Consider the following 25,594-nt stretch of genomic DNA (forward strand, 5'->3'; position numbering starts at 1 on the left):
GCATCATGAGGCGCTGTGAAGAACGACCTGTGTGAAATCAAAGTCCCGCGAGAGCCATTCGATGACACAGATTTCGACTCATTCTCGCGGTACTTTAATATCATAAATCGATCGGTCTGCGCAGTGCTGCGTGGAACACGCCTTTTGTATTTAATGTAGGAAGTTGTCATGATTGTCTCGCGCGTGTGCGCATTGAACGCTATGTCCTACAAAAATGAACTCAGTTTAATCTAACAGAGGTTAACAAGGAAGCAAAATCGCGGTAAGTTAGATTTTTTTTTCTCATGATATAATGTGCGCGACTTTAGTTTATTGAGAGTGACAGCAAGTGCACTCCTATCATTTCATAATGGGCTTTGAATGGGGTTGTTCTCGTGTGATTTTGGATACGTACAGTCATTACTTTGGGACTATCAATTGATGTTGCTTTATCAGACATAAGTATTTGTCATGCTGATCTATTTGTTTATTCATTGACAGAGTAACATCCAAATAGTCAAAAATGGACGTGCTGATGAGTCACTTTAAAACACACAAACTTCCAACCATCCTCTCCAGGACGTTCTTTAAAGCATTAAAGAGAAGTCACATCAACTGTGGCACCCACACTTCACCCCCAGTTTCCCCTCCATCCAAACCCATCATCCCAACTCCTCGCGTATCTCGTCTCTTCCAGCCTGCCAACCTCCGGGAAGGTCAGGAGGGAGGAGACTTGACATGTCGCAGCCAGAGACTGATGTTGCAGACGGGACTGATCCATCCCTCCAACCCCGGCTGCTTCTACTATTTACCAGTGGCTCTGAGGTCCATGGAGAAGCTCGTCCGGCTCATCGATGAGGAGATGCATGCCATTGGTGGGCAAAAAGTTGACATGCCAGCGTTGTGCAGTGCAGAACTGTGGAAGACGAGTGGACGCTGGGAGCTCATGGGGAAAGAGATGTTCAGGCTACAGGATCGCCATAATGCGGAATACTGCCTCGGGCCGACTCATGAAGAAGCAATTACAGAGCTTTTTGCTTCGCAGAGCACGGTATCCTACAAGAAACTTCCACTTTTGCTGTATCAGGTATACAAATGTCTGTTAAATTACATCGTGTAGACTAGTTATTACTAACTGTATTTATGAAAATGTTGTGGTTGTGTCTTTCAGGTAACACGTAAGTTTCGTGACGAACAGAAGCCAAAGTTTGGGCTCCTTCGGGGACGCGAGTTCTACATGAAAGACATGTACTCATTTGACTTTAGCGAAGAGGCAGCCCTCGATACGTACCAGTCTGTGTGTCGAGCCTACGGACGTCTGTTCGACCGGCTTGGCTTGAATTGGGTGCAGGTTCAGGCTGACACTGGCAACATAGGTGGCACACTTTCCCATGAGTTTCAGCTACCAGCAGACATCGGTGAAGACCAATTACTTGTTTGTCAAAACTGTGGATTTTCTGCCAACGTTGAAACCATGGAGCCGGGACAGACTCACTGCTCACAGTGCCAAACTGGCGTATTGAGTGAAACCAGAGGCATTGAAGTGGGCCACACTTTTTACCTTGGCACAAAATATTCACGGGTTTTTAAAGCTTTGTTTGTTAATGCTTTAAATGAGCCGTCGGTGGCCGAGATGGGCTGTTTTGGACTGGGTGTGACTCGAATCCTTGCTGCCTCTATAGAGGTGCTGTCATCAGACGATGCTATATGCTGGCCTGGGTTAATAGCTCCTTTTCAAGTGTGTGTTCTTCCTCCTAAAAAGGGCAGTAAGGCCCAAGAAGCCACAAGAATCTCTGAGGATCTGGCTCAAAGCTTGGGCAACAGTCTAGCGAGTCTAAAAGGAGAGGTGGTCCTGGATGACAGGACTCAGATGACCATTGGGAAAAGATTAAAGGATGCTAAGATTCTGGGGTATCCTTATGTGGTGGTAGCAGGGCAGAAAGCTTTAGAGGATCTACCCATATTTGAAGTTCTTTGTCAGCGGAGTGGAGAAACTATGTTCCTTAGTAAAGAGGGGCTGGTGGACCTTTTGAGCAGAGTTGAAACTATCTAGAAATGTTTTATAACATATGTTTAATGGGCTGAGAGTTTGAGCGAAGTTTGTCATCCATAAAAGTCCACTGATCGATAGGAATGTGTATAAATATTTTATTTATTAATAAAAAATACCAACACAACAGATTCACTTGAGATTTGTGATGACCGGACATTAAACATTAGATAAGGGATAATTCACCCAAAAATGAAAATTCTGTCATCATTTAATCGCCCTCTTGTCATTTCAAACCTGTTTGACTCCTGATTTTGCGGAACACAAAATAAGATTATTTGAAGAATGTTGGCACCCGAACAACGGCGGTACATGTTCACTTCTATTTTATGGACACAAAACCAATGCGAGTCAATAGGTACCGCCGATCCTCGTTCTTTAAAATATCATCGTTTGTGTTCTTTAGTAAATTATGACAGGATTTTCATTTTTTAGGGGTGAACTACCACCAAATAACACAATTTGCAATGCACAATAAGGCAATCATGCAATCTTAGTTTACAGCATTTCACAAAGAACTCCACTGTAATCCTTCAAGGTACTATTTACAAATAGCTCCATCCCATGTTATTTCACACAATTATTTAATATAACCACAGACATCCTGTTGTGTGATATTGTTAAACTTTTACCTGCCTTGTACCTTTAATATTTAGTGTAAGTAACATCAACATTTTTCATCTATAATATAGTCCACACTGTACTTCAAAAAAGTAGCAATTAACAGAAAAAATATTGATCTGAAAAGTAAATGTTCATCATTTCCTTGGTACACACAGTGCAATTACTTGCCCTAGTTTCTTTATCCAGTTATTTACAATGTTTCACAAACCACCACTGACCTATAAGAGAGGTGACTTAATATTTTGGGTAGTATTTTGGAACCGAATACAAAAGATCATTACATGAACAGAGACTTCACATTATGTTGCAAAAGAATGACAACGTTATCTGATTATCAGAACAATCCATTTTAAGAAACCTGGAGTTAAAAGTTTTGCTCAAGGACACAAGGATGATAGCTCATTCCTTACAAGAAGCCAGCAACCTTACGGTAACAAGCCTAAGTTTTAACCACTACGGCACACCACTGCCCATTTTGTTATGATTATTAACTTTCGTTTTCGCAAACAACGTAGAAAGGTAAATATTCTTTAAATGGCTGAATACACAATAAGCTCCTCCCGTGGAGGGTTGGACATTTCAGATTTAGTCGGTTATGTCTTCATCTATGTCACTATCTGGAGAACCTCTGTGCCTGTACTCAGCTGTGTTGGACAAACGCTTCCAATCATTGTCTGACTTCTGGTTCCCTGTGCTGAGGGACCTGCCCAGACGTTTTACTGATCTCTCATCAGAACCATCCTCTGGTCCTGCTTGGCCTCTGTTCTCTGAAGCCTGATGGTGGAGATCATGCCTCAGGTTTTCAAGATTCAGTGCCCACGGTCCCAACTTTTGCCAGTTAACTCTTTGGAAGGCCATGATGCAATGAAGATTCCCCCCTACCTATAAAATATATATTTATATTCTTTCTTTCATCATACATTCTGACACTTTTCTTGAAATAACACATTTTTAAATATAAATCTACATATCATTGTTGTCCTTCTAAAACCTTGGATGTCCAAATTCACAGTTTTTCAGGGAATGGTAAAAACATTGTACTTTTTAAGTGATTACAAAAGTGTGTTCTTTAATACTTTTTTAAAACTTTATTTATTTTAATTGGCTATATATTTGCAAAACCCAGTGACAATGATTTATTGCTAAAATAAAAATCACAAAATATGGAGATCCAAGGTTTCAGAAGGACAGCGATAGTATGTATTATCTATAATTCTGTTGAAGCGCATTTACCATAATTTCCATTACTTACCTTCTTGGTTTTACGATACTGAATGCCTCTCTCTAAATGGCGAATGTCCAAGTATTCTGGATTCTGACTGTTTAGATCCGTCACAATATCTGCCCACCTGATTTAAAAACAAGATCAATGCCATATCTGTTATTTACACATTAATAAATGCCATTAAAAGTAATATTTACACCATACACAGCAAATGCAAAATGCATAACTAGCCATACTTTTTACAGTGGATTGCAGGGTGTTTCCTGCTTGGTTCACCAATGAGAATCCAGTGTTCCATCTCATTATGAGGCAATGGACCCCTGTAACAAGTTTTCTTATTAATAATAACATAACTCTCAGCTAATATAACTTCTTAGAATCTATTTTGTTATTTCAGCTTCTCTTACAGTCGGGTCAGGCAAATGAACCTAAATGAAAGTAATGTGAGTGGTTAATAAAACCAAAAGTTGTACCTGTATGCCCTGGCTGCTTTAAGAGGTGTAGCTTCGTAGCCCACAGGACAGAAGTAGTGATTTTGACAGTGGTAAATGTAGGCCATGGACTCATCTTTGAGGCCCTCGGTCAGCTTTAATAGAGCTCCATCAGCTAGGATGAAGAAACATGGTGATCATGTATATTTTATGCTTTGATAGCAGATGAACTACATCTAAACAAAACAACTGGACATACAGCCCTGGGAAAAATTAAGAGCATTTCAAAATCAGTTTCTTTCAGTTGATTTTAAAATGTATTATGTGTTTAGGTAAAATTATCCTTTTTGTTGCATTCAGTGACCTACTATCAAGATTTTTCCCAAATTTCAATGAAAATATTGTTTCTATTTGCAGAAAATGAAAACTGGAGAAACAGTTTTTAAGGGGACATATGACACTGCTAAAATTAATATTATTGTTTGTTTTAGATGTGTATACACGATTTATGGTTCAGAAACACTGTATTTTTCACATACCGTGCATGTTTGTATCTCCTCTTTGCCCTGCCTCTCTGAAACGCGCAGATTTTTTAAAAACCTCAATGATCTGAAAAGCGAGGTGTGCTATGATTGACAAGTTAACCAGTGCGTTGTGATTGGTCGAATACTGCAAGCGTGTGATGGAAATGTAACGCCACTTACTGTATTGGAACATTAGGTTCTGAAGCAATTGTACTGACTGGTACGCCCACCTTACTTGTGTATACATTTGGGTGGTCTTTTGTTGTCTTTTGGCGTTTGTTTCGGACACTTACATTTTTTAAAATTTTACATGTCTAATACATGCACGGGCAACTTAAAACATACCAAAGAGACAGAAAAATAAGTATTCGCTCCATATGACCCCTTTAAAATAGAAGAAAATATACTTTTTTCAGACCTCAAATACTGCAAAGAAAAAAGTTCATATTCACTATTAAGCAATACAACAGTGAAATATTTGTGCATTAAATAATAGAAATACGACTGATTGACCGAAGCAGTTTTGTCTGCCCTTTAGGTAATTTGATGATCTCTCATGATATCAGAGCTGTTGACCACATGAAAAATGCCTCGGTAGAACAATATGATATGAATCTCTTGAAGAATGACACACCTGTCTCTCCTGCTGTCTTGTGCTTCCCGTGAGGTTTGTACAGAATGTATGAGCATCCTCGGACACGAAAATTATCATTGAGTTGTCTGAACCATCTGCGCCATAAAAATACATAGGCATTAATATACATTAAAATAGTTATTTGAAGGCGAAAGAGCAAGTAATACAGTTATCTCACCGCATCAAAGTGGCATTGCCTGTGAATGGTCCAAATTTGATGTCTTCAAATGGAGGCTGGAAGCCGAGTATTTGCAGTGCCTCTTCTTGAGAAATAGGTGGAAGACTGAACAAACAAAATCAAAAGGTTACTTTTCACCGTTCTTGCAAAGTTTTCAAAGACTGGCTTACAATTCAGTTCTTAAAATAGATCAGATGAATGTGCTGGTCCTGCTTCTAAAAATACACCTTGATGCAATCATTCCTTTATCCTAAAACACATTGAAACTTCAGTACTGTACCAAATCTTTACCATCTGAATCTGAAATTACCCAAAAAACTCAAAATGGGTCATACATTTCAGCGAGGAACACACAGACCTGCCTGCTCCCAATGTACTGTAGAGAAAGTTCCAGCAGGAGACGAGTGAAGAGATTCCACATGAAGTTTTATATTGCGGACGGCTAATGCAGTACCTAGAAGGTCGAATCGTTAAAATAGCATTCATTAAAAGTTTATGGTCAATACGTTCATTCAAAAGCATATAAGTAAAGCAGGTTTACCATCTACGGAGGTCGAAGACTTTTCTCTGTTTGATGTCCTCCAGAGAGGCCTGTGGTGGAAGATCTTGGAGGTTTCTGATTGGCCTGTCTGAGGATTTCATTTTCTTCGAGTTTAATTTCTTTACATTACCTGAGGAAACGATTTCTAAGGGTTAAATTTCGGTTTATTTAATTTGATGATAAACTAGGGACCTTTAATAACATTAGAAATAGCATATTAGGCTTTTGCTGTTTAAAATGTATACATTATAAAAATATGTATTTTATAATAATGTTAGAAAAGGTTCTTATAGATGCAAAATAATGTTTTTGTATATCTGTTTACAGTCATAAAGCTTATCATAAAGTATACAGGTAGAGAGAACTGTGACATCACCTGTGTCTATGAGGTAATCACTGTGGAGTTGCATAAACTACAGCAGATGGCGAATATGATCTCATTCTCCAGGAATATATTTTTAATGACCAGCTTTTGGATTAAAAAATGACCCTGGTACTTTCACACTTGTGATCTATTTACCTCAATTCATTAGTATGTGAAATATATCTATTCTTTTAAATGAATGACTCCTTTATATTTTATCATTTCAAAGAAATCTTTAAGCTGTCAGCATTTGTGGTCTACAAAATGTATGATTTACATGAAGCCACATACTTGTTCTGGCCTTTCGTATTAAAACCGCTTCAAAATCTGAGGTGTCAATCTCCCAGGCCAGCACAGGCTGGTTGCTAGATGTCACACCCTCCATGTCACAGTTTCCATCTAAAGACACACTTATTCCCCCAGAATGACTCTGGGAGGCTGAAGCAGTGTTGTGCTTGACTAATGACATCCCGCCGTCTGGATTCGCCGCCGGCCCATCTTCAGATGTGTTGACAGGTCGGGCTCGGTTAAGCAACGCGTAATCTGAGCAGACGGTGTAGAACTTCTCCCTGGAATGCGTAACAGGGCAGTTCCACGGGAGCTGGACCTCGGCACTGGATGCCCGTCGAGCCCGCAGCGCGTCACGTGTCGACGGGCTCAGGTAGCTGCGCTCAGGCTCAGGCTCATCCTCTCTGCCAGGGGCCGGTGATGGGGCCTCCTGGCCAGTACTAGGAGATACCTTGGCACCTTCACTTTCCACAGTGTTTTGCATTGGGATGGTGGATAGGAGAAAAACCTACAGGTGTTCGTCCGGCTGGGTTTGATCCCAGAGAGCCCAACGAATCTCATCCACTGGCTACTATTAAAAATTAAAAAGTGTATAAAATATACAAAGGAATGCATAACCATTCAAATGATGTTATTCATAAAATAATTCAAACAGTGTTTAGAATATTACACTTAAGCATTAACAGCAGCAGATGGTCTAACCAAAGCAAATTACAAACAGCATATGAGATCTGAGTCAATAAATGGCAAGCAAGAACACAACAGAATATTGAATTATCATGATTTTGTGCAACCTAAGGTGTGGACTGTTGATTCCATCATCATGGTTATTGATGGTTTATAGTCCTAAACTAGGCCAGATGGTTTTATCTCCGGCTGTACGTGGTTGAGACAAGGGATGATGGCCCAGACTAAAACTGACAGTAGCATTCAATAACAGACGCTTTATGATTCAAATGTTCTCAAATTCAGTGGTGCCACATAGTTGAATGTGCAGTGCACATTTTCAACGAATAACATCAAGATGACAAGGTTTTATTTAAAGGGTCATCGTCGACACTCATAGGCTAAAACGCCGCACTGTAAATGAAAACCACAAACATGATATCGATAAATAAGAGAAGACCGTTAATATGTATCGATCAACTGACTCAGACTCCAGCCTTTACATACAACGTAGTTAATCCGTGACGAAAAATAATGGTAAAATTCATTGGTATCCAGTCTTTACTAAAAATAAAAAACACATACCTTGTCAATATTGCGGGGATAGTTTATTTGTTTAAACTGCGCTGGGCGATATCTCTGTTTGACCGTCTTCTGTGCCTAGCTGTGTTTAGCAGGCTCTACCAATCTGAAACGGGGGTGTTGCTTGACAAACATGTTTACAATATTTCTACAAATCAAAGAAAAACGGTTTATTTAAAACGACAACAATCTTTTTTTAGGACAAATGTAAATTGTATCGAAATATTTGATATGCGTTCACTAAGTGAGGTAAATATTGATAGCCTTCATTGACTATCCACCTCTTTTTTGTGAGTTGAGGTAGAGCGTGGTTGCTAAAGGCAGCCTCTAGTACTGCAGGATTAAAGGACTGTGTCGTTCGCGAACGAGCCGATTCTTTGTAGCGAACGAGAAGAGCCGACTCCCATCGTGGAGAGCCGAATCTTTAGCCGTAGGAAGGGGCGGGACTTTATTTGGATGGGCACACCGTGCGGCCAATCACATGGGAGGACAGACTGTTAAATGTCAAATCCTGTCACGACCAAAGAACAACCAGCACAACACAAATCAACACTGACAGGACAACACACACAAACTGACACTATCACCCTCATTGAGAACTTTGAATAAAACTCTTTTTCTGTTTATATTGAGATGTATATATATAGATTTTTACTTATAGACTTTTAATTGTATTCTATCTTATTTTTTATCTTAATCTGTATTTCTACATGTTTATATTTAATCTTGTGCTTTGGCAATGTAAATTTTCATTTTATCATGCCAATAAAGCTCTTTTGAATCTTGAATCAGATTAGGATGTAAAAGAAGGGAGAGCGAGTGTAGTGGTACAGGCCAGAGCCCGGGTAAGAACCTTAAGTGTGATTTTCCCGTAAGTGTGCCCTTAAATGTACCTTAAGATTTACTAAGTTATTCTCCTATTGTCTTTGGTAAAGAGAAATCACCCTTAAGTGTCACACGTAAGATATATCCGCCCATCCAAACTGAGGCATCTAACATCTCTAAATACCAACCTGCATTAAAGAAGTGTCTTAAAGTGATAGTTCACTCAAAAATGATGACAACATTTTCATTTTTGCGTGAACTATCACTTAAATGCTTAAAAAGACTTTTGCATTTATTTGATTTGTTTGCTGTGGTTCTGTCTTCAATTAATCAATTAAAGTTTTATCAAAAATGTTAAACATTAGGAATTGTGTATTTTTGGTATGAAAAACTTTATGAAAAACATTATACAAAATGCTTAATAATACTGAAAGCATGCACAATTGATAATTGGGCGAAAATATAAGGTGATACTAAGTAAAGAGCCATTTGGGAGCCGTAGGAGCCGGCTCTTCTAAGGGAGCCAAACCAAAAGAGTCGGATCGTTGAAAAGAGCCGGACTTCCTTTACTATAAAATAGGCCGAAATGTCAATGAATTGACGGGAGTATGCGCATAGACACTTACGGACAGCAGGCAAGGTAGGTAAAAGAATAAGTAAAATTGGAAAAAGCAATAGCCAGACATTATTAGATGATATATTTCCGTTTTAAAAGTGCAAGGGTATCATTTGAAAAAGCATGAATAAGAAGCTGAGCTTTTATATTGACTATTAAGTATATCACATGTAACGTTATGCTATTGTGTCTTTTTAGTATACCACACGTGTTTCATTCATATAATGTGGGAAAAGGCTTAATTTTTTTGGGATAAATATCTAAATAAGCTTCTATGTCTGTTGCTATGGTAAGTTACAGCCTGTAAACTTACACCTAAGTTACAGTGGTTAATAAGTTTCTGTAACGGTACATAGATGCCTGACTTTCCTTTGCTCAAAGTCCAATGGCGCTGACAGTCTGAGCAAGAAAGCTGGATTTATTTTTTCGCCTTCTTGCGTTTTGCGTGAAGGCAAAACAAAAGATTGGCATAGGTGCGGAATTTTAAAAAATAAATAAAAATAAATATCTCAAAACTGTTAAATTAGCTTCCTAGGGCTTCCTAAAGCGTGCTCGTGAAGTGACAATGTAGATTGATGTCATTTTCAAAAAGCATGCATTGTCACGGATTACAAATACAATGTTTTATTAATTTATCTTCATCAGAATAGGATTAGCAATTTTTTTGCCTGAATAAATACTGTCATACAATATAATAATGTAATAATTGTAGTATAATGAGGTAATTTTACTTTATTAGAGTATAATTATTCCTATAGCATATTATATTATTTATGTAGCAAATGTATTTGACCCACTGAGATTGCGAATTTCTTTTACAATCTATTAAGCTGTTATCTTTTTGCCACACATTAAAAGGGATAGTTCACCTTCAAAATGAACATGTTCTTGTCATTTCAAACATCTATGACTTTGTTTCTTCTGCAGAACACAAAATCAGATATTTTGAAAAATGTTTGGAACAGAAAACCATCGGTCCCCATTGAGATGCATTGGTTTTGTATCCATGCCTTAGAAGTCAAAAGAGAACGATGATTTTTGGGAACCAACATTTTTCAAAATATCTTCCTTTGTGTGTTACAGAAGATTTTTTTTTAAGACAAGAGGGTGAGTTTCCTTTTTGAATGTGATTCCTTTAAAGCAACTTTTTACTTGTGTTTGGTTATTGTGAATTCCAACCAAACTCTCCATATGTGCTCCATCTAACCAGCATGGCTCAAAAGCTGGTGATAATCGACACAGACTGTGGGATAGATGACGCTCTGGCTATTATAGTTGCTCTCGCAGCTCCAAATGTAAAGATAGTGGGCATCACATGCTGTTTTGGAAACGCTGATGTGGATAACGTCTGTCAAAACGTACTGAGGGTACTGTCGGTCTGTGGACAAACGCAGGTAAGTCTAATATCAATTAAGACAGTATACTGGTGCTTAAAAACCAAAACTAAGAATTTACACAAAGTGGGGTGTGTTGTTTCCCCTCAGATTCCGGTCTTCAAAGGGTCTGCAGGCCCTCTAGTCAAAGCTGTGAGGTCTTTAAAAGATCACTTTGGCACAGATGGGTTGGGAGATGTTCTGGAGAACAGAGATTCCGAGATTTGGATGAATCAGATACAAAAAGAGCTAGCCGTTCATGCCATGATAAGACTGATAAATGAAAACCAGGGAGAGGTAAGAAATACAATATTATCATAACTTTAAGTGTCTGCAAGCGTATGGAATGTGTTGCGGTTGCGCATCGGGTGACCCTGGTTCAAATCCCGTCTCGTTGTCCTTTCCCGAACCCACCCCGCTTCCTGTCCCCTCTCTCACTTAAAAGTTTATAGAGATTTATTTATTAATTTGGATAAATGTATTGGTTTGCAAATGTCTGGAAGCATATGGTTGTGATGCCATCTTGTGGTTGATTATTGACATGCACAGGTCACAGTTTGTTTACTCATACACAGGTTTCCCTCATAGCTCTTGGTCCACTGACTAACTTGGCTTTGGCTGTAAAATTAGATCCCAGGCTGCCTCAGAAACTCAAGGATTTGTATATTATGGGTGGTAATATGGAAGGTAAGAAAATAGATTTTATAGCACAAGCCAGTATTGAGAAACCCAGGAGCACAAATCAGAGCACGTGTGGAGGCACCAGCTTCCCCAAGTGACAACTTTTGTTTATATTACAGGCATGGGAAATGTGACACCCTGTGCGGAGTTTAATTTTGGAATGGATGCAGAATCAGCTTACATAGTTTTAGAGGAATACACCTGCAGGACACACATTGCAACCTGGGAGTTTACTTGCAGAAGCAAACTGCCTTGGGTAAGAACCACCCATCACGAATAAAACAAATAAAAAATCATGCATTGTAAACGTTGATAACAAATTTCTGACCAACTTATATCTTGCCAGGACTTTTTTGATGAGCTGGTCAATCAGGATACATCGGCTGCTCGATTCATGAAGAAGATAACTTCAAAATGCTGGGCCTTTTCTAGAGACTTCGGCAGCAACAAGAAAGATTTCCTTTTTGGGCAAGGGTTTGTGCCATATGATGCGTACGCCGTTGCAGCTTGTTTAGACACCAGTGTTATAACAGAGAGTATAGAGTGTGCTGTACATGTGGAGATACAAGGTGAACTGGGACGAGGCATGATGGTTTTGGATCCATCCAATACATTGAACAAAGGCCATCGTGCATTTGTGATGAGGAAATGTGATCTTTTGAAGTTTAGTGCAATGCTCAAAACGTCTTTACAGATAGCATAGAAACGTGTGTTTTTCTGTAAAAGGTAGCGAAAGCATAACTACTGTCTGTGGGACTATAAGAATGAATGTCAAATTACAATTTGATTTCTATTTCTAAATCAACAGCAATCACTCAATCAGCAGATGTAGATTTCTTTTCTGTTCATACAGAACTATGTTAGGCAGAAATAAAACAAGTTGCTTTTCCAGCCTGATATGTTTATTTCAACCAATGTGAGCATTTCTTTCACTCCTGAAGTGACAAATGAAATATTCACAGAACACATTTCAAGTACTCAAAGCTCCCTCAAATTAAAAGTCAATTTCAGCAAATAAAGCTTTTCACTTTCGCCAGAGGCCAATTAAAACAAAATCAAATAAAATCTCAAAGTCCTTATCGAGCTGGTTTTGACTTCGAGGGGTAAGACCTTACTGTCCTAATAAACAAGATCTCGCCAACCACTTTCCAAAGTGAAATCAACCAAGTGGTCAGAAAATGCTCTAAAATCAATGAAATCCTTAAAGCAAAATAATAGCTCCGTACGAGCGGGTTGTTCTCAAAGTGCTTATTTTTAAGGTTGAGTAACACTGCATCTTAAATCATACCGTAATACTGGGCCAAACACCTAAAATGCAGTACTACTCAAAACGGGGCATCTCTAAAATCGTAAAGAAAAACATTCCTACAAGGACAATTGCTTTGCGTTTGGCCAATGTCTTCAATCTTTCATCCTGTGTCAGGTAAAATGGAACGTAAGGCATTTTAAATCACATCACGTGAAAAGAAATAGTCCTTAAATCTGTAGGGGACTTAGAAATGCATCTAAACCTTTCCAATGGATTTTTATAATTAAAATGATCTTCATTTTACAAACAAAAATAAAATTCTATTAGAAACCACTGCATTTTCGGTTGCTTAGTGGGGCAAATCTCAGATGCCATTGTTGTTGTCAGAGCTGTTTGGCCAGGGCTCGGAGTTCCAGCGATTTAGCGAGGGAGACCACGCCATGCTCCAGGGGTTGTAGGTGCGGCCCAAGTCGTTGGGGGCAGGTGTGGATGGAGCGGTGTGGCTGACCAAGTCAGGATGAGTGGAGGAAGCAGGAGGGTTGAAGGCGTTGAGGGTGGAGTCATTGCCAGTGGACCAGATGGAGCTGCTGAAGGACCATGGACTGCGCGCATTCCCCAAAATGGACTAAAGAAAAGAAGAGAAAAATGTTCATACTCTCTGCTAGTATTCTATCTCTGTTTTATGCATTTATTACATTGTAAGGGTGTCGTACAGTGGTTGTAGTTGATGGAGATCCAGTGCTGGTAGCCCAAGAATTACTAGGCTCGGTATCCCAAATGGACGGTGACGGTGGAGTGTACTCAGGCCAACTTTGCTGGGGCTCAGAATTATTAGGAACAGTCATCTCTCTGCAAACTATTATAAAGAATAACCCGAAATTAGACATATTACAAAAAAAACAATTATTTTTTGTGGGTTGGTTGCTGCATACCTCCCGACAGGTTGAAGAGATTGTGGGGTCCAAAAGCAGAAAAAGCATTAACTGGAACAAAACTGGGGCTGCTGATGCTATCTATAGGTGTCCACAGTCCAGAGCTTAAAGATAAACAAATACGTCATGAAAACCATAGTTGTTTGTAAAGTAACGATATGAGATTGTCATATTATTGTTGAAAAAACACACCTTTCAGAACCATCGCTCTCCACTGATGTCATGTGAGTCAGGGTCACCTTTGCCAGACTATCAGGCTTACCTGAGCCACTGCCACCTGTGAAAACAAAAGTGTAAGATGAATGCGTCATATATAACAATATTAAACATGTTTCAATCAGCAGAAAACGGACAAATGAGCTCACCGGGACTTTTGTCATAGCCAGCAGCTACAGCTGCAAAGGTAGGGTTTCCATTTTGTCCAGGCAGAGAGACTGACTTGGTGAGCTTATTCCCTGGAGCCTTCTTTAAATTGAACTCGCTATAAAAATATACAAGAGAAGCGACTCTTATCTTCTATACAAATGCCTCAATGGCAATTTAAAAAATACCAGTCACTCACTCGTAACCTGGTATAGTTTGTGTTTCTATGACAGGTTACCTGTTGGTGTGGAGTGTGCTGGTGTAGCTTCCACGAGGCACCAGGCTAGGGGAGGTCGGGGGTGGGGAACTGGTTCTGGAGATAACTGAAGCGGATCCTTTAAGGAATTGGTCTGCATGCATGGTCTGCATAGATATCTGCTGCAGACTGTCTGCTTCTGATAAAAGTATTAGATTCTGTATTAAAAATAAGTAATCTGACACTATTGTAAACTATATAGCAATAAACAAGCCATGTACGTATATCACGGAAGCGATTAGTAGCAATTCGTAATTGTATAAAAATCTATTTATGCTTAAAAGGGCTCCGTTTATTCTAGATTCATCCCTCGCCATTACCAGTTTTGCCAAGGGGAATGTCCCATTCTGGAGGGGGGGACTCTTTCTCCCCCTCAGATCCACTGCTATGGCCCAGCTCCTGCATGGAGCCATTGGATAGAAACTTTCCAGGAGGAGATGGCCGCTCATCCCCCATCTTTAAACTGACCACTGGTACAAAGAAAAATATTATAAAACTTCATAAGAAGTTAATAGATGCTCAAAACAAAACCGAAGAGCTGGAATGGTTTCCTTACATTTGCTCAGGCCTCTTGGTTTGGCGACACTGTGAATTCCTGGATTGATGAGGGTTTTGTTGAAGGTTTTGCGCTGTTTGTCTTGTTTCTCCAGAGGAGTGACATAAGGGAGTTCTAGAGAGCTGTGTAGAGAAAAAAGACGGTTAAAAAGATGCTAAATGTATCAACAAGCAAACAAAAACTTAAGTCTTTTTCCACAACTACAGGCACCAAACTGGATCACAGATTCACCTCCACAGCCACACAGGTAGCCCCCTAAACTCAAGCCACAGGGCCACCACCGTCGAGTCGCTCAAAGACCACAATTTTATGCGATGCCGCTAGTGACACTGGAATGACACTTATGCTTTGAAATCCTTACAAACCTGGTTTTTTCCACTTGGTTCTCCTTTTTCGTAGCCGATTGTTTCTTATTTTTTGGTTTAGTTGGGGAGGGAGTAATTTCTTCTCTTTCTTTTCCATTGTCCGCGGTTACTGTTTTTCCTTTCGCCTTCACTGGCTCCTGGTTATTACAACATATTGGAGTCAAATAGTGCATATATTGTTCCTGTAGCTGAACTGATAAACCATGGTTTTGATTCCCATGAACGCAGACGAATTGATCAAATGAATAGGATACTTAAATGCACTTTGTCACTTGGATAAAACGGTCTGCTAAATAAACGAACAAATGCATATAAATTGTAAATTGCACAGTAAGTTTGTATTTAGAAAATTATTGATTCATCTAGTGTATTTACCTCTTTAATATTTTCCACCATGTCTGGGATCGAGGTCTCAGTGGTGGTAGAAGAGCTGTCATCATTGTCTGCCAGCGGTTCTTTTAAATCTTCTCCTTGAGTCCTTCCCTTATTTTTCCTCTCCTTGTCCTCTTTCCTCTTAAGAGCTTTTGTTTTGTTCTTCACTTTCCCTTTTGATTCAAGCACTTTAGGATACAAATATGTAAACAGAACTGTAAAAATCACAGCTATTTTCTGCATTCGGCTAAAAAAAACATCTGCCATTTGACTGAAAGGAAAACTCATGTTGTTCGTTTACAACTTTGAAAGTCTGAGAGTCTTCAAAATCTGAGCTTCTACATCCTCAACATCTGCATTACCTTTGTTTTGCGAAGATGGTTGTGAATTCTGTTCTGAAGACACGATGGCAAGAGGCTCTGGCCTGTCAATGTCTCTATCCATGGCTACCAGGAGTCTGCTGTACTCCTGATCCTCTGTACTATGGGCCCTGTTGGACTGTGAGGGTCCTGAGGTCTGGAGGTTCTCCGGGAGGCCTGACCCCTGGGGCTGCTGCCTGGAAGTGCGAGCCTTTCGGTTCGTCAGCTGGCTGAGTCCTTGGCCACTATCTTTATTGACAGAAAAAGCGGAGGACGATTGCATAGATCCAGAGCGGCCTGAACCAGATCTGGCCTTGCTGTCTGGCAGAACACCGTTGCCGTTGGAATTGGAGTGCGGACCACCTTGTCGACCCCCAGCCCGCCCGCCACCGCTTGACACATACATTCCTCTGGTCGAATTCTGGTTTGAGTCTGAAAAATCATTCAAGCTGCAAGAGATCGAACACACGGCAAGTCACACAAAATCACGTGCCACATGGCCTAAATGAAAAAGAATTGATGAAGTATGACTAAACAAAACTACAAATCCAACTTACTTAGCCTCGCTTTGAATTCGCACAATTTCCCTGAGATCAAATGGTTTTCCAGTCTCCATGGGAGAGTTGGATTCCACAGACAACCGTCGTTTGAAGGGCTCCCATATTCCTTGTGCCTCTAGATAGGCTGTAGCGATGACCAGAAGGAACATGGCGCTACAGAAATAAAAGATACAATAAATACAACACAAAACGGTACATACGATTAAGATTTTCTGACAATCACATTTCTGTGCAGAGACTCGAGAAATGAGTGGAACCTCATAATGACGGAGACGACGATGTAAAGCTCTAGCTCCCAGTTGGGACGGGGAAGGATCTCGGCACAAACTGCTAGCATGTGATATGGTAATGAGGCATTCAGCATGAACACAAACACCGAGCCCCCCGCAGTCACCAACTTCAGCTCCCGGATGACTCGAGATGACGTAAAATCTGGTGTAAACCTGCGAAAACCAGATAACAAACTCATAAACAAAAATCTCATCATGTATAAGAAACACCCCCCATTAGACTGTTCTTGCACGTTGGAACTACTCACAGTATGACGAGGTCTTTTGAAGTATTTGGTTTGAGTGCAAATTCTTCACAGTTGAGAATTTTGAATCCATAGCCCTCGCATGCATTGCCGCTGATCTCCATAGACCGGATGTGAATTGAGAGGAGCCCTGTGTTCTCCAGCCTGAAAACCTTCCGGAGAGTAAAGTTTGGTTCCTTGGCTTTGACTTTCGAAATAGAGAAATACAAACACATAAAAATGAAGGTAACAATCTAGTTTGTGACAATGACTTTTGCTTATGGTTTAAAACTCTCACCATCTGAACAGTCTTTGAGGAATGCTTCGGTAAGTTTAAACCTCAGGGAGGTGCCCACGCCTGGGGCTTTACCAGCCAACTTCAGACTCTCTGTTGTGCCGCGACCATGAACCATGATCAGGTCAACTACTGTCAGATTGTTCCTGCACAAAAACAAAAGACAATGCTAGAATCTGTACTGAAACACTTTTCATTGTGTTTTGAAAGTCAAATTGGCACGCTGAGGTTACCTGACGACCAGCAGAGAGGACACAGAGTGACTGCTGATGGGTCTAAACTTCACGTTCAATGACTTTACCTCCCCGGGCATAAGAAGCAGGTTGTATACGTAGGGTCGAATTAAACCTTCAACAAATCCTGTGGAACTCTTCATTACTGAAGACTGACACAAACAAACACACACACAAATAATTACTGTGGCTGAACATAGAAACACAAAAGCAACGGGATAGAAATAATATGAGGGTCACAGACACTTAACTATACATATTGTACATTTCTTCTGAATTGGACTTTATTGCTTTGCCCAATTATATTCCTAGGATCTTTTGAGCATGGATGTGTGTCAAATAGAAACAACTGGGTGTGTTTAGAACTAATGTAGTACAATTTGCAGTAGGAGTTGCTCTGAATGGGGGTCAATGTCCTTGCAAGAAATGAAATGCTGAATATTGATTCTTGGACGGATAATATATCACATTGTTCATATGCATCACTTATTCAACTGTACAGCAATTTATAAGGGAGGAGAACATGAAAGAAAGTTTTAGCAGAAATGAATTCATGGTTGTAGAAGGAACAATCAAGGTGACCCAACCATCTGATAAAATATACTGTGCATACAGGGCCACAATAACCCCAGCATTCCTTACCTGATTTTTCTGAACCTGGAATTCCAGTGTATTTGTGTCAATGTTGATGTTAGACAACTTTCCTGATGGAAACCTTTTACATTTAAGAGAAATAAGACATCACCAAGATATCAACATACAATAGGTATAGGCCTCTTTGTTGGGTTCAAGTAAATTCGAGCCGCACTGGTAAGCTCACAGATATTGCCTTACCTGTCCGCAAGTTTTCCTGTGAACACTGAGGGATTTGGGTAAAGAGCCAGAGGAAGAACCTGAACGTAGACTGGGACGTCAGCGGGGTTTTCTAGAATGACTTCTTCCTCCTTTGAAGACATAAGTGCAAGACAATGCATTTAGGTGAAATATCATAGTTGACATGAGTATTTGTGTGCATGCATACAGAGCAAGGAATGTATCCGGGCGGAACAATAAAGATGACATGATGGCCAAGGGCAAGACTGGGAGAGATCTGGGCCAGCAAAAACCTGAAGATAATCACATTTGAGAATTTATGGAATGGGTTACCTGTCAAAAAGGGTTTTCCGAATGTTAGTTTTAGATCAATGGGTGAAATAAGTATGTGGTCAACATTAGTTGAAGGCACTTTGTGTCCAAAAACAAAGTTTCACAGTCCTGCCTCAAACAAATTACGAACTGTTTTTTTTTAATATTTTAACAAGATGCTAATTGGAGCCACACTACTCGCACCCACAGATGATATGATGGTATCTGCTTTACAAACCGAACATTCACATAGCCCTTATATAATCTAGCTAGCAATATTTTTTAAGAGCTTAAAATTTTATGTATGAATTTGTAAAACGTAAAATGTGAAAGTCTCTTTAAAGGCCACAACAAGAAAAAGAGCCATAAAGATATTTATTTTTAAAATTGTTGTTAATTTACACTATGAACTACAACAACAATGTATCAATATGAAAAAAAGAGTTGCATTAATTGCATGTAACAAATTATTTCAATTACAAATACATTTTCACAAAAATGTGTTCAAGAAGCATTGGTGATACATTTTTTTATCTGTGTGTGTGTGTGTACAAATATTTACCGATGTGCTGTTGGTGTTTGTAAGAGGAAAATGGATCTGTTGTGATGAGTTGATCAATGAGGGCCATGTGAGCTGCGCTGAGATTTTAGCCTGCACGTTCTTCTGCAGATCTGTGTTCACTTCAAAGAAAGCTTCAACCCTGGGCAGATGTGAGAATCACGTCACAACGCTACAATGCATAAACTATTATTCAATTCAATTTATCTATATAGCGCTTTTCACAATGTGCATTGTTCCAAAGCAGCTTTACAGGAGAAAATAAGAAACAAAGAAAAACACAGACAGGTAAAACACACTACAGTGCATGGTGTTTATAGACCAAGCAAGATCATTATAATAAATAATATTTAATTAATAAATGCAGTCTCTGTAAGCAAGCCAACACTGCCCTGCTGTGGCGAGGAACCCAAACTCCAATGATGATAATCTAAACACATCTGTTTAGAGTACTCACTCAAGGCCTGATTGTTCTTTGAGCTCTCGCCATCTTTTCAGGAGCCTCTGATGTAAATCTACATCAGCATCCCACATGTCCTCCTGCATAACCAAACCATGGGGCCTGGACTCCGCTGGATTAAAAACACAAAAGAATATTGAGAAAAATCACGCAAAGCTAACTTAGAAAAAAACTGCATTAGGGCTGAAGAAAAACTTACTTTTCAGTACAAACGGTAAGCCCACGTAACAATGATCGCCACAATGCAAACTGGCGTCAAAATAAATGTTTGCTATCTGGAAACGAAATAAAATAACATGGATTCATTTTGAACACACAAAAGTTTTGACCTATTGAAATTGATGTTGTTTTAACGTTTGTAAATCTGTGGACAGGTGCAATGTATATCAGCGTGGATTTTACGGTAGTGTTGTAACTGGCACCTTGGACTTTCGTCTGGGTTCCAACTCCACTTTGTTGTTGCGAAGTCGTTTGAAGTAAAACCGGACGTCTTCTGTGAGCGAGCGAATTTGCTGAAGTCTTACTTTCTGCGAAAACGAACTCTGTATGCTGAACCCTTGGTGTACTACTTTACCCTGTATGCAAATCAGAGCAATACTGATGAGAACATCAAATGGAATCCATTTGAAACCTAATGAGCTATCTGGATATTAAAAACAGTGGTTTGCAAAACTCTCAAATAAGAACGACATTGGACACGGGAGCGGTGCTCAAACAATGACTAGGGGTGGATGTGGATATGAATCATGTGAGCTCAGTTTACATGTACAATACATCAGTGTGTCATGCTGATGCACTCTCACTGAACAGGTGCTTTTAAGCTTTTGTTAAAAAAAGTGAATAAACATCTGACTCTTGAATTTTGAGAACACTGGACAACTCACCGGGAAGGAAGGTGGAAGGATGATGTGTTTAGGTGAACAGCTTAATGTCCCTACAGCTATGAGAGCTTTAACAGGGATGGTCAATATCTGAAAGAGATACAAAGAAGTTGATGCTATGGGAAGCATTGCTGTTGACTACCATTTATTTATTTGCACATGTGTTCTAAAAGAAACGCATACCTCATAGTCTGTTGTAATGTGTACAGCTCCATCATAAAATCCTTCTAAAGCTTTTGCCAACAGAGTGACTTTAAATGCTGCGTAATAGCCAGAGGCTAAAATCACCTGTGAGAAACCAGACATTCAACACATAGGTATGAACACCTACACAAACAAATGACATAGTCCCAAAGTCATGTTGCTTTCCCTAAATACACAAACTGGACTCTGACTGCATGAGAAACAGTTGCCTATTCACTTTTCAAAACAAGAGAAACATGGCAAGGAACACGCCTGGAATTCTCTTCTCATATTGTCACATTTAGGCAAGACAAAGCGACATTTCACACTCTGTGCCAGTTTAAAGATCTTGACATTGTGAATTAACATTCATCTAATGGAAGAAGCATGTTTGTATTCAGAAACATGATGGGAGGCCATTGAAATGCATCATGTCATGTGGAACAATAAAATGTAGTGAAATAACCACACACTCTCTCTCTCTCTCTCTCTCTCTCTCTAACATGTTTGTATGAAATTACCAACAGAAACCTCTTTAACGCTTTGCCTTCCAATATTTATATTGTTGCTTTGCCCTTTCACCAATAACTGAAGTATGATTTCTGTGTTTACATCAACCCTGCAACAAAAAATCTTGCGAAACGTGCAACTTCACCACAAGTACAGACATGCAAGACTTTACAGGAAGTCATATGTTCGTCTGCAGATATAATCTGCCTCCTATAATATGTATGGCTCCTTTAAACTCCACTTACTGATCTTTATTTTTAAATACAAAAATCCATACTTATTAACATCAAATAAAAATCAAGATCAAAAACTTCAAAATGTTTGATCGTACATGTTATTTATGTTTATATATATGTTTGGAGTATCTATTCTAGACATTATATTTTATTTGTTCACATTTAACAATATATTTAATATGTCAGCTACAACGGCTTCCTGTGGTTCCAAAGCAGAATAATTGAATTAACACTACAAGACATCACTGAAAATCTGTTTTTTAACAAAACAGTTAAGATTTTCATTTTTTTTTAAGTTCACAGATGTTTTGGCGATAATGGGAAGGTAAGGCGTTGTGTTCTTACAGTTTTATGCAGGGCAGCCGAGGTGTTCTGGAGCTCTCGGATTCTGCTCAGTGCCGCACTTTTGTTGCCTCTTTCTGTGTTTAATAGCTCCATTGAGAGACTGTCTCCTGTGACCAACCAGGATTTTATCTCTAACTGCAGAAAGAAACGCATTCTATAACATTCATACATCAAACCGAAACTGTTGCTTGCTATAAAGTCTCTTCAAGTTAACAATTTGTGGAACATTGACTATTATTATTAATTTCGAAATTACTAAATGTCACACAAATGTACTGAACATGAGGAAACTTCATACCTCTATCGGGTTGCTGTTGATAACCACAAACAGTAAACTGCCTGTATCTGTGGCACTTAGGATTCCAAAATCCAAGATGTGCTCTCGAGGACACGGAGGAAGCACAATAGGCTGATAAATAAGAAAGCCATCAGACATTTTCTAAAATTCAGCAACAGGTATATATATTTACCGTTTATAGATATAGATATAAAGTCAATTGTAGTTATGGCCAGCCCTGAATATTCAAACATTAAAGGGATACTCCACCCCAAAAATTTTAAATTCTGTCATGAATTACTCACCCTCTAGTTTTTGGAAACATGTATACATTTCTTTGTTTGGTTGACACAAAGAAATATATTTGGTATGATGTTAGCAACCAACAATTCTGAGGAACCATTGACTACAATAGTAGGGTTTGAACTTTGAACAAAAAAGAAGATATTTTGAGAAATGTAGGGAAACAAACAATTCTGATCTGTCATTTTCATTATTCCTCCTATGGTAGTCAATGATGCTTCAGAATTGTTGGTTGCTAACCTGTTTGTTGTTGAATAGAACAAAGAAATGTATACAGGTTTGGAACAACTAGACGGTGAGTAATTGACAGTTTTAACATTCTGAAAATGTTGTCACTGTGATTTTAATGTAAAACGGTTGGTTGACATACTTGGGTGTGTTATCAATTGTTCAACCAACTGGATTTGGATTAAATTATCAACTTTTGTAACAAATAAATGACTTTATAATAACATGAGGATGAGTTAATCATGACAAATTGCATTTCTGGATGAACCAATCCATTTATTAATCTACACACATGTGAGTGTTCCTAACGTACCTCCAAGAAGCCTGTATAGGCCCTGACGGGCAGGTGAAATTTAGAAGCATTCGTGATAAGTAGAATGTTGCTGTCGATGTTGATGGAAGGTCGTACTGGCCGAAACAAAAGGGAGAATATGTAGCGCGACTCGTGGGGAGGGATAAGAACTGGCATGCTGAAATTGAGCACCTGAAAACAATGACGACAACAATCATTTATTTTGACCTTTGTCACTTTGACTGATATTCTAGTAGGACACAAAGTCTTCAGCTCCCAGAGTCAGGAAGCCTAACTTACGTTAAACATTGTTTTGGCCTCTTCAGGCAGTGACACATTGTGTATGCGTATGGCAAAGTTAAAGGTATTGGTGAGGTAGATGGGCCTGTCCACAGGATCTACGGGACTGTCTCTGATGTGGAACAGGGTGGCTGTGTGGTCGAAGCCCAGGTACCTAGAAAACAGTACAAAGATTTTTTTAAATGTCCTTTTTATGATAGTTCAAAAATCTATGCTGGTGAATATTTAGGATTTCATACCCTTCTAAAACCTCAGCTTGATAAGGGATTTCAAGTTTTGAGTAGCTCTTTTCTTTTGCCTTCACTGTTATTTTTCCAGAAAACTGGTCCGATCTTCTTGCTTTTGAAGCTAGAAACAAAACATTTCTGTTGTTATATATGCCAACACTTTAATTCCAAAGAAAACACTGAGCACGTGTGTTTACAACAAATTATTGTTTGCACAGTAATGCTTTTATAACTTTACGAAAAAACGCATAGTTAAAATGTTAAACAGCTACATTGGTCTTCTGATGTGAAGAGATGTGTTTATTTAATTTGTTCAAATTTGTTGAAAAGTAAAGTACATTGTTCTTTTTTACTTATCATACACTAATCGATGTGCACATGCTCACCACTGTTTCAGTCCGATTTCACTGATTTATTAGCATTGATTTGACTGAAAAGCGACTGAAAGATCAATCTATCCTCAGCAAAGATAAAACTAAACAGATCAAATAGAATAGTACATACCATCAAAACTAATACTTGCGACTTTGGTATATCGGCTCTCTCCAGCTTTTAGTGTGATTTGTTTAAACTCAACTGTGACAGCTTCATTAGATGGAGTTGGCCGAACACTCTGTACAACACAAATCACATTAAGATTGTGATGAAAGATTATTGATGAAACTAAAAACCTTGCCAGACCTACAAATTCGCTTACCATGATCGATACATCTTTTGCTCCAGAGTTTAACAAATGCAAATTGAGTAGTTTTGGTCGATCTGTAAAATAAAGGGAAAAATATCTTCAATGTGCATTTTTTTGTACTCTTCCTTTGCCATCAAGTAAAGTCTACGAAACGTACCTTGCGACCGAAGCGTACCAAAGTCTAGCATCTCTGTGGAGGAGTATATACCAGGTGCTAGATGCACAAAACATACACAATGAGAGATGGCAAAATAACAGATCACAGGATATAAGGCAAGGTGACTGGAACTGACCTGTGGTGACTTCAACCTCCACAGGGAGGATGATAAACTCATCCTCGTTGGACGCATTGGTTTTAATTCGGATAAAAGCTGTGTGGTTGTCGGCATCTCTAGAAGAGAAGCTGGCTCTCATCACCCCCTTTGTCTCAAATGGAGCGATCTCCTATAAAAATATAAAGCAAACGTTTTTGTAAAACCATTATGTGGAATAATGAGGAAAGGCAGCCAATAAGAGCTCAGAATAGAACGGAGCACCTTCAATACAATTCTAGCAAAAGGCTGAATACACTAAAGTTGTTAAAACACATCCTGGTAACAATAATAATTATTTACATAATTAGTTACATGTCAACTTTGACAACTCATTATTTAACCGTTTAGACATTACTGTATTTTTCCATTGCTGAAAAACAGCGAATTTGGACATCCAATGTTCCAAAAGGACAGTGACCAATTGTTCATTTCATCATCATTAGTTTATTATTACTCCTAAAATGTTTAAATATTACAAGTGTCGTCTCAAAGTGACAGTTCATCCAAAAATGAAAATTCTGACATCATTTACTCACTTTAGGTTTAAAATGACAAGATGGTGAGATGACGGAATATACATTTTTAGGTAAAAGAGCACTTTAATATACAGATCACTTCTGCAATCTTGTAGTCTACTGTCATTCAGTGTGGATATGCAGATTTTGACACCCACCCATAATTTGTTGGTGCCGCCCTGTTGTCCAGTGGGCAGTTCTAAATGTAAGTCTCCTCCACTGGTGTACATTTCTACAACCTAAAAAATAGCATGAGAAAAAGATTTGGACAGTTTGTATGCCTAAAGCAAAAATAATCAGATATGAGAGGTTGAGAAGCCTTGTTTACCTGTAGTGGTTCACTGTGTGGGTTAAAGATGCTTATTAGAGGAGAGAAGCTGCTATTTACTGGAACTCTGGCCCCCACAAAGGGCCTGAGTCTGTATGGATTAGGTATACCCACACCAAACACCTAAATCAAATAAAACAGTCAAATGTCATGTTTCAAGATACTTTCACTAAGGACGGCAAATTTTAATA

At 39.0% G+C, this 25,594-nt stretch overlaps 4 protein-coding genes across 6 annotated transcripts in view; 2 read left to right on the forward strand and 2 right to left on the reverse strand.

The window, feature by feature from the left end:
- The first annotated feature begins 139 nt into the window (after nt 1–139).
- pars2 (prolyl-tRNA synthetase 2, mitochondrial) lies at nt 140–2,150 on the forward strand. Its single transcript, XM_056751177.1, has 3 exons — nt 140–262; nt 481–1,066; nt 1,151–2,150. The coding sequence occupies exons 2-3, from the start codon at nt 503–505 to the stop codon at nt 2,030–2,032; spliced, it is 1,446 nt and encodes a 481-aa protein (XP_056607155.1). The 5' UTR covers nt 140–262; nt 481–502; the 3' UTR covers nt 2,033–2,150.
- On the reverse strand, nt 2,114–8,391 carry LOC130425109 (basic immunoglobulin-like variable motif-containing protein). 2 transcript variants are annotated; one of them, XM_056751176.1, is made up of 10 exons: nt 8,090–8,391; nt 6,842–7,406; nt 6,187–6,316; nt 6,004–6,099; nt 5,646–5,750; nt 5,468–5,562; nt 4,352–4,484; nt 4,115–4,198; nt 3,906–4,002; nt 2,114–3,535 (listed from the first exon to the last, which is right to left on the reverse strand). In XM_056751176.1, the coding sequence occupies exons 2-10, from the start codon at nt 7,320–7,322 to the stop codon at nt 3,239–3,241; spliced, it is 1,518 nt and encodes a 505-aa protein (XP_056607154.1). In that variant the 5' UTR covers nt 7,323–7,406; nt 8,090–8,391; the 3' UTR covers nt 2,114–3,238. The 2 variants fall into 2 exon arrangements, with proteins under 2 accessions (XP_056607154.1, XP_056607153.1); XM_056751175.1 differs by having other exon boundaries at nt 6,842–7,409.
- Nucleotides 8,392–9,492: 1,101 nt separating this feature from the next.
- si:ch211-201h21.5 (uncharacterized protein LOC555526 homolog) lies at nt 9,493–12,472 on the forward strand. The gene is made up of 6 exons (XM_056750431.1): nt 9,493–9,551; nt 10,738–10,921; nt 11,012–11,197; nt 11,476–11,587; nt 11,701–11,837; nt 11,928–12,472. Exons 1-6 carry the CDS (start codon nt 9,520–9,522, stop codon nt 12,282–12,284), a joined length of 1,008 nt encoding a protein of 335 aa, XP_056606409.1. The 5' UTR covers nt 9,493–9,519; the 3' UTR covers nt 12,285–12,472.
- Nucleotides 12,473–12,481: 9 nt separating this feature from the next.
- tmem131 (transmembrane protein 131) overlaps nt 12,482–25,594 on the reverse strand; it is a 31,970-nt gene continuing 18,857 nt past the window's right edge. The window contains exons 7-41 of one of the 2 annotated variants that reach the window (XM_056750430.1): nt 25,404–25,526; nt 25,234–25,314; nt 24,540–24,690; nt 24,404–24,460; nt 24,259–24,320; nt 24,066–24,174; nt 23,574–23,682; nt 23,335–23,488; nt 23,056–23,226; nt 22,233–22,343; nt 21,935–22,069; nt 20,844–20,948; nt 20,664–20,750; nt 20,202–20,354; nt 19,979–20,054; nt 19,777–19,891; nt 19,323–19,461; nt 18,470–18,579; nt 18,278–18,350; nt 17,636–17,787; nt 17,406–17,548; nt 17,132–17,315; nt 16,851–17,036; nt 16,591–16,746; nt 16,037–16,482; nt 15,678–15,862; nt 15,303–15,439; nt 14,938–15,059; nt 14,702–14,851; nt 14,364–14,517; nt 14,128–14,243; nt 13,955–14,039; nt 13,763–13,866; nt 13,544–13,686; nt 12,482–13,455 (exon numbers count right to left, since the gene is read on the reverse strand). In XM_056750430.1, coding sequence (XP_056606408.1) covers nt 13,195–13,455; nt 13,544–13,686; nt 13,763–13,866; nt 13,955–14,039; nt 14,128–14,243; nt 14,364–14,517; nt 14,702–14,851; nt 14,938–15,059; nt 15,303–15,439; nt 15,678–15,862; nt 16,037–16,482; nt 16,591–16,746; nt 16,851–17,036; nt 17,132–17,315; nt 17,406–17,548; nt 17,636–17,787; nt 18,278–18,350; nt 18,470–18,579; nt 19,323–19,461; nt 19,777–19,891; nt 19,979–20,054; nt 20,202–20,354; nt 20,664–20,750; nt 20,844–20,948; nt 21,935–22,069; nt 22,233–22,343; nt 23,056–23,226; nt 23,335–23,488; nt 23,574–23,682; nt 24,066–24,174; nt 24,259–24,320; nt 24,404–24,460; nt 24,540–24,690; nt 25,234–25,314; nt 25,404–25,526 — 4,845 coding nt within the window. In that variant the 3' untranslated portion in view covers nt 12,482–13,194. Of the gene's footprint in view, nt 13,456–13,543; nt 13,687–13,762; nt 13,867–13,954; nt 14,040–14,127; nt 14,244–14,363; nt 14,521–14,701; nt 14,852–14,937; nt 15,060–15,302; nt 15,440–15,677; nt 15,863–16,036; nt 16,483–16,590; nt 16,747–16,850; nt 17,037–17,131; nt 17,316–17,405; nt 17,549–17,635; nt 17,788–18,277; nt 18,351–18,469; nt 18,580–19,322; nt 19,462–19,776; nt 19,892–19,978; nt 20,055–20,201; nt 20,355–20,663; nt 20,751–20,843; nt 20,949–21,934; nt 22,070–22,232; nt 22,344–23,055; nt 23,227–23,334; nt 23,489–23,573; nt 23,683–24,065; nt 24,175–24,258; nt 24,321–24,403; nt 24,461–24,539; nt 24,691–25,233; nt 25,315–25,403; nt 25,527–25,594 lie in introns of both variants that reach the window. The other variant, XM_056750429.1, reaches the window with a different exon arrangement.

Source organism: Triplophysa dalaica, chromosome 6 (genome assembly GCF_015846415.1).
Source record: "Triplophysa dalaica isolate WHDGS20190420 chromosome 6, ASM1584641v1, whole genome shotgun sequence".
NCBI lineage: Eukaryota > Metazoa > Chordata > Actinopteri > Cypriniformes > Nemacheilidae > Triplophysa > Triplophysa dalaica.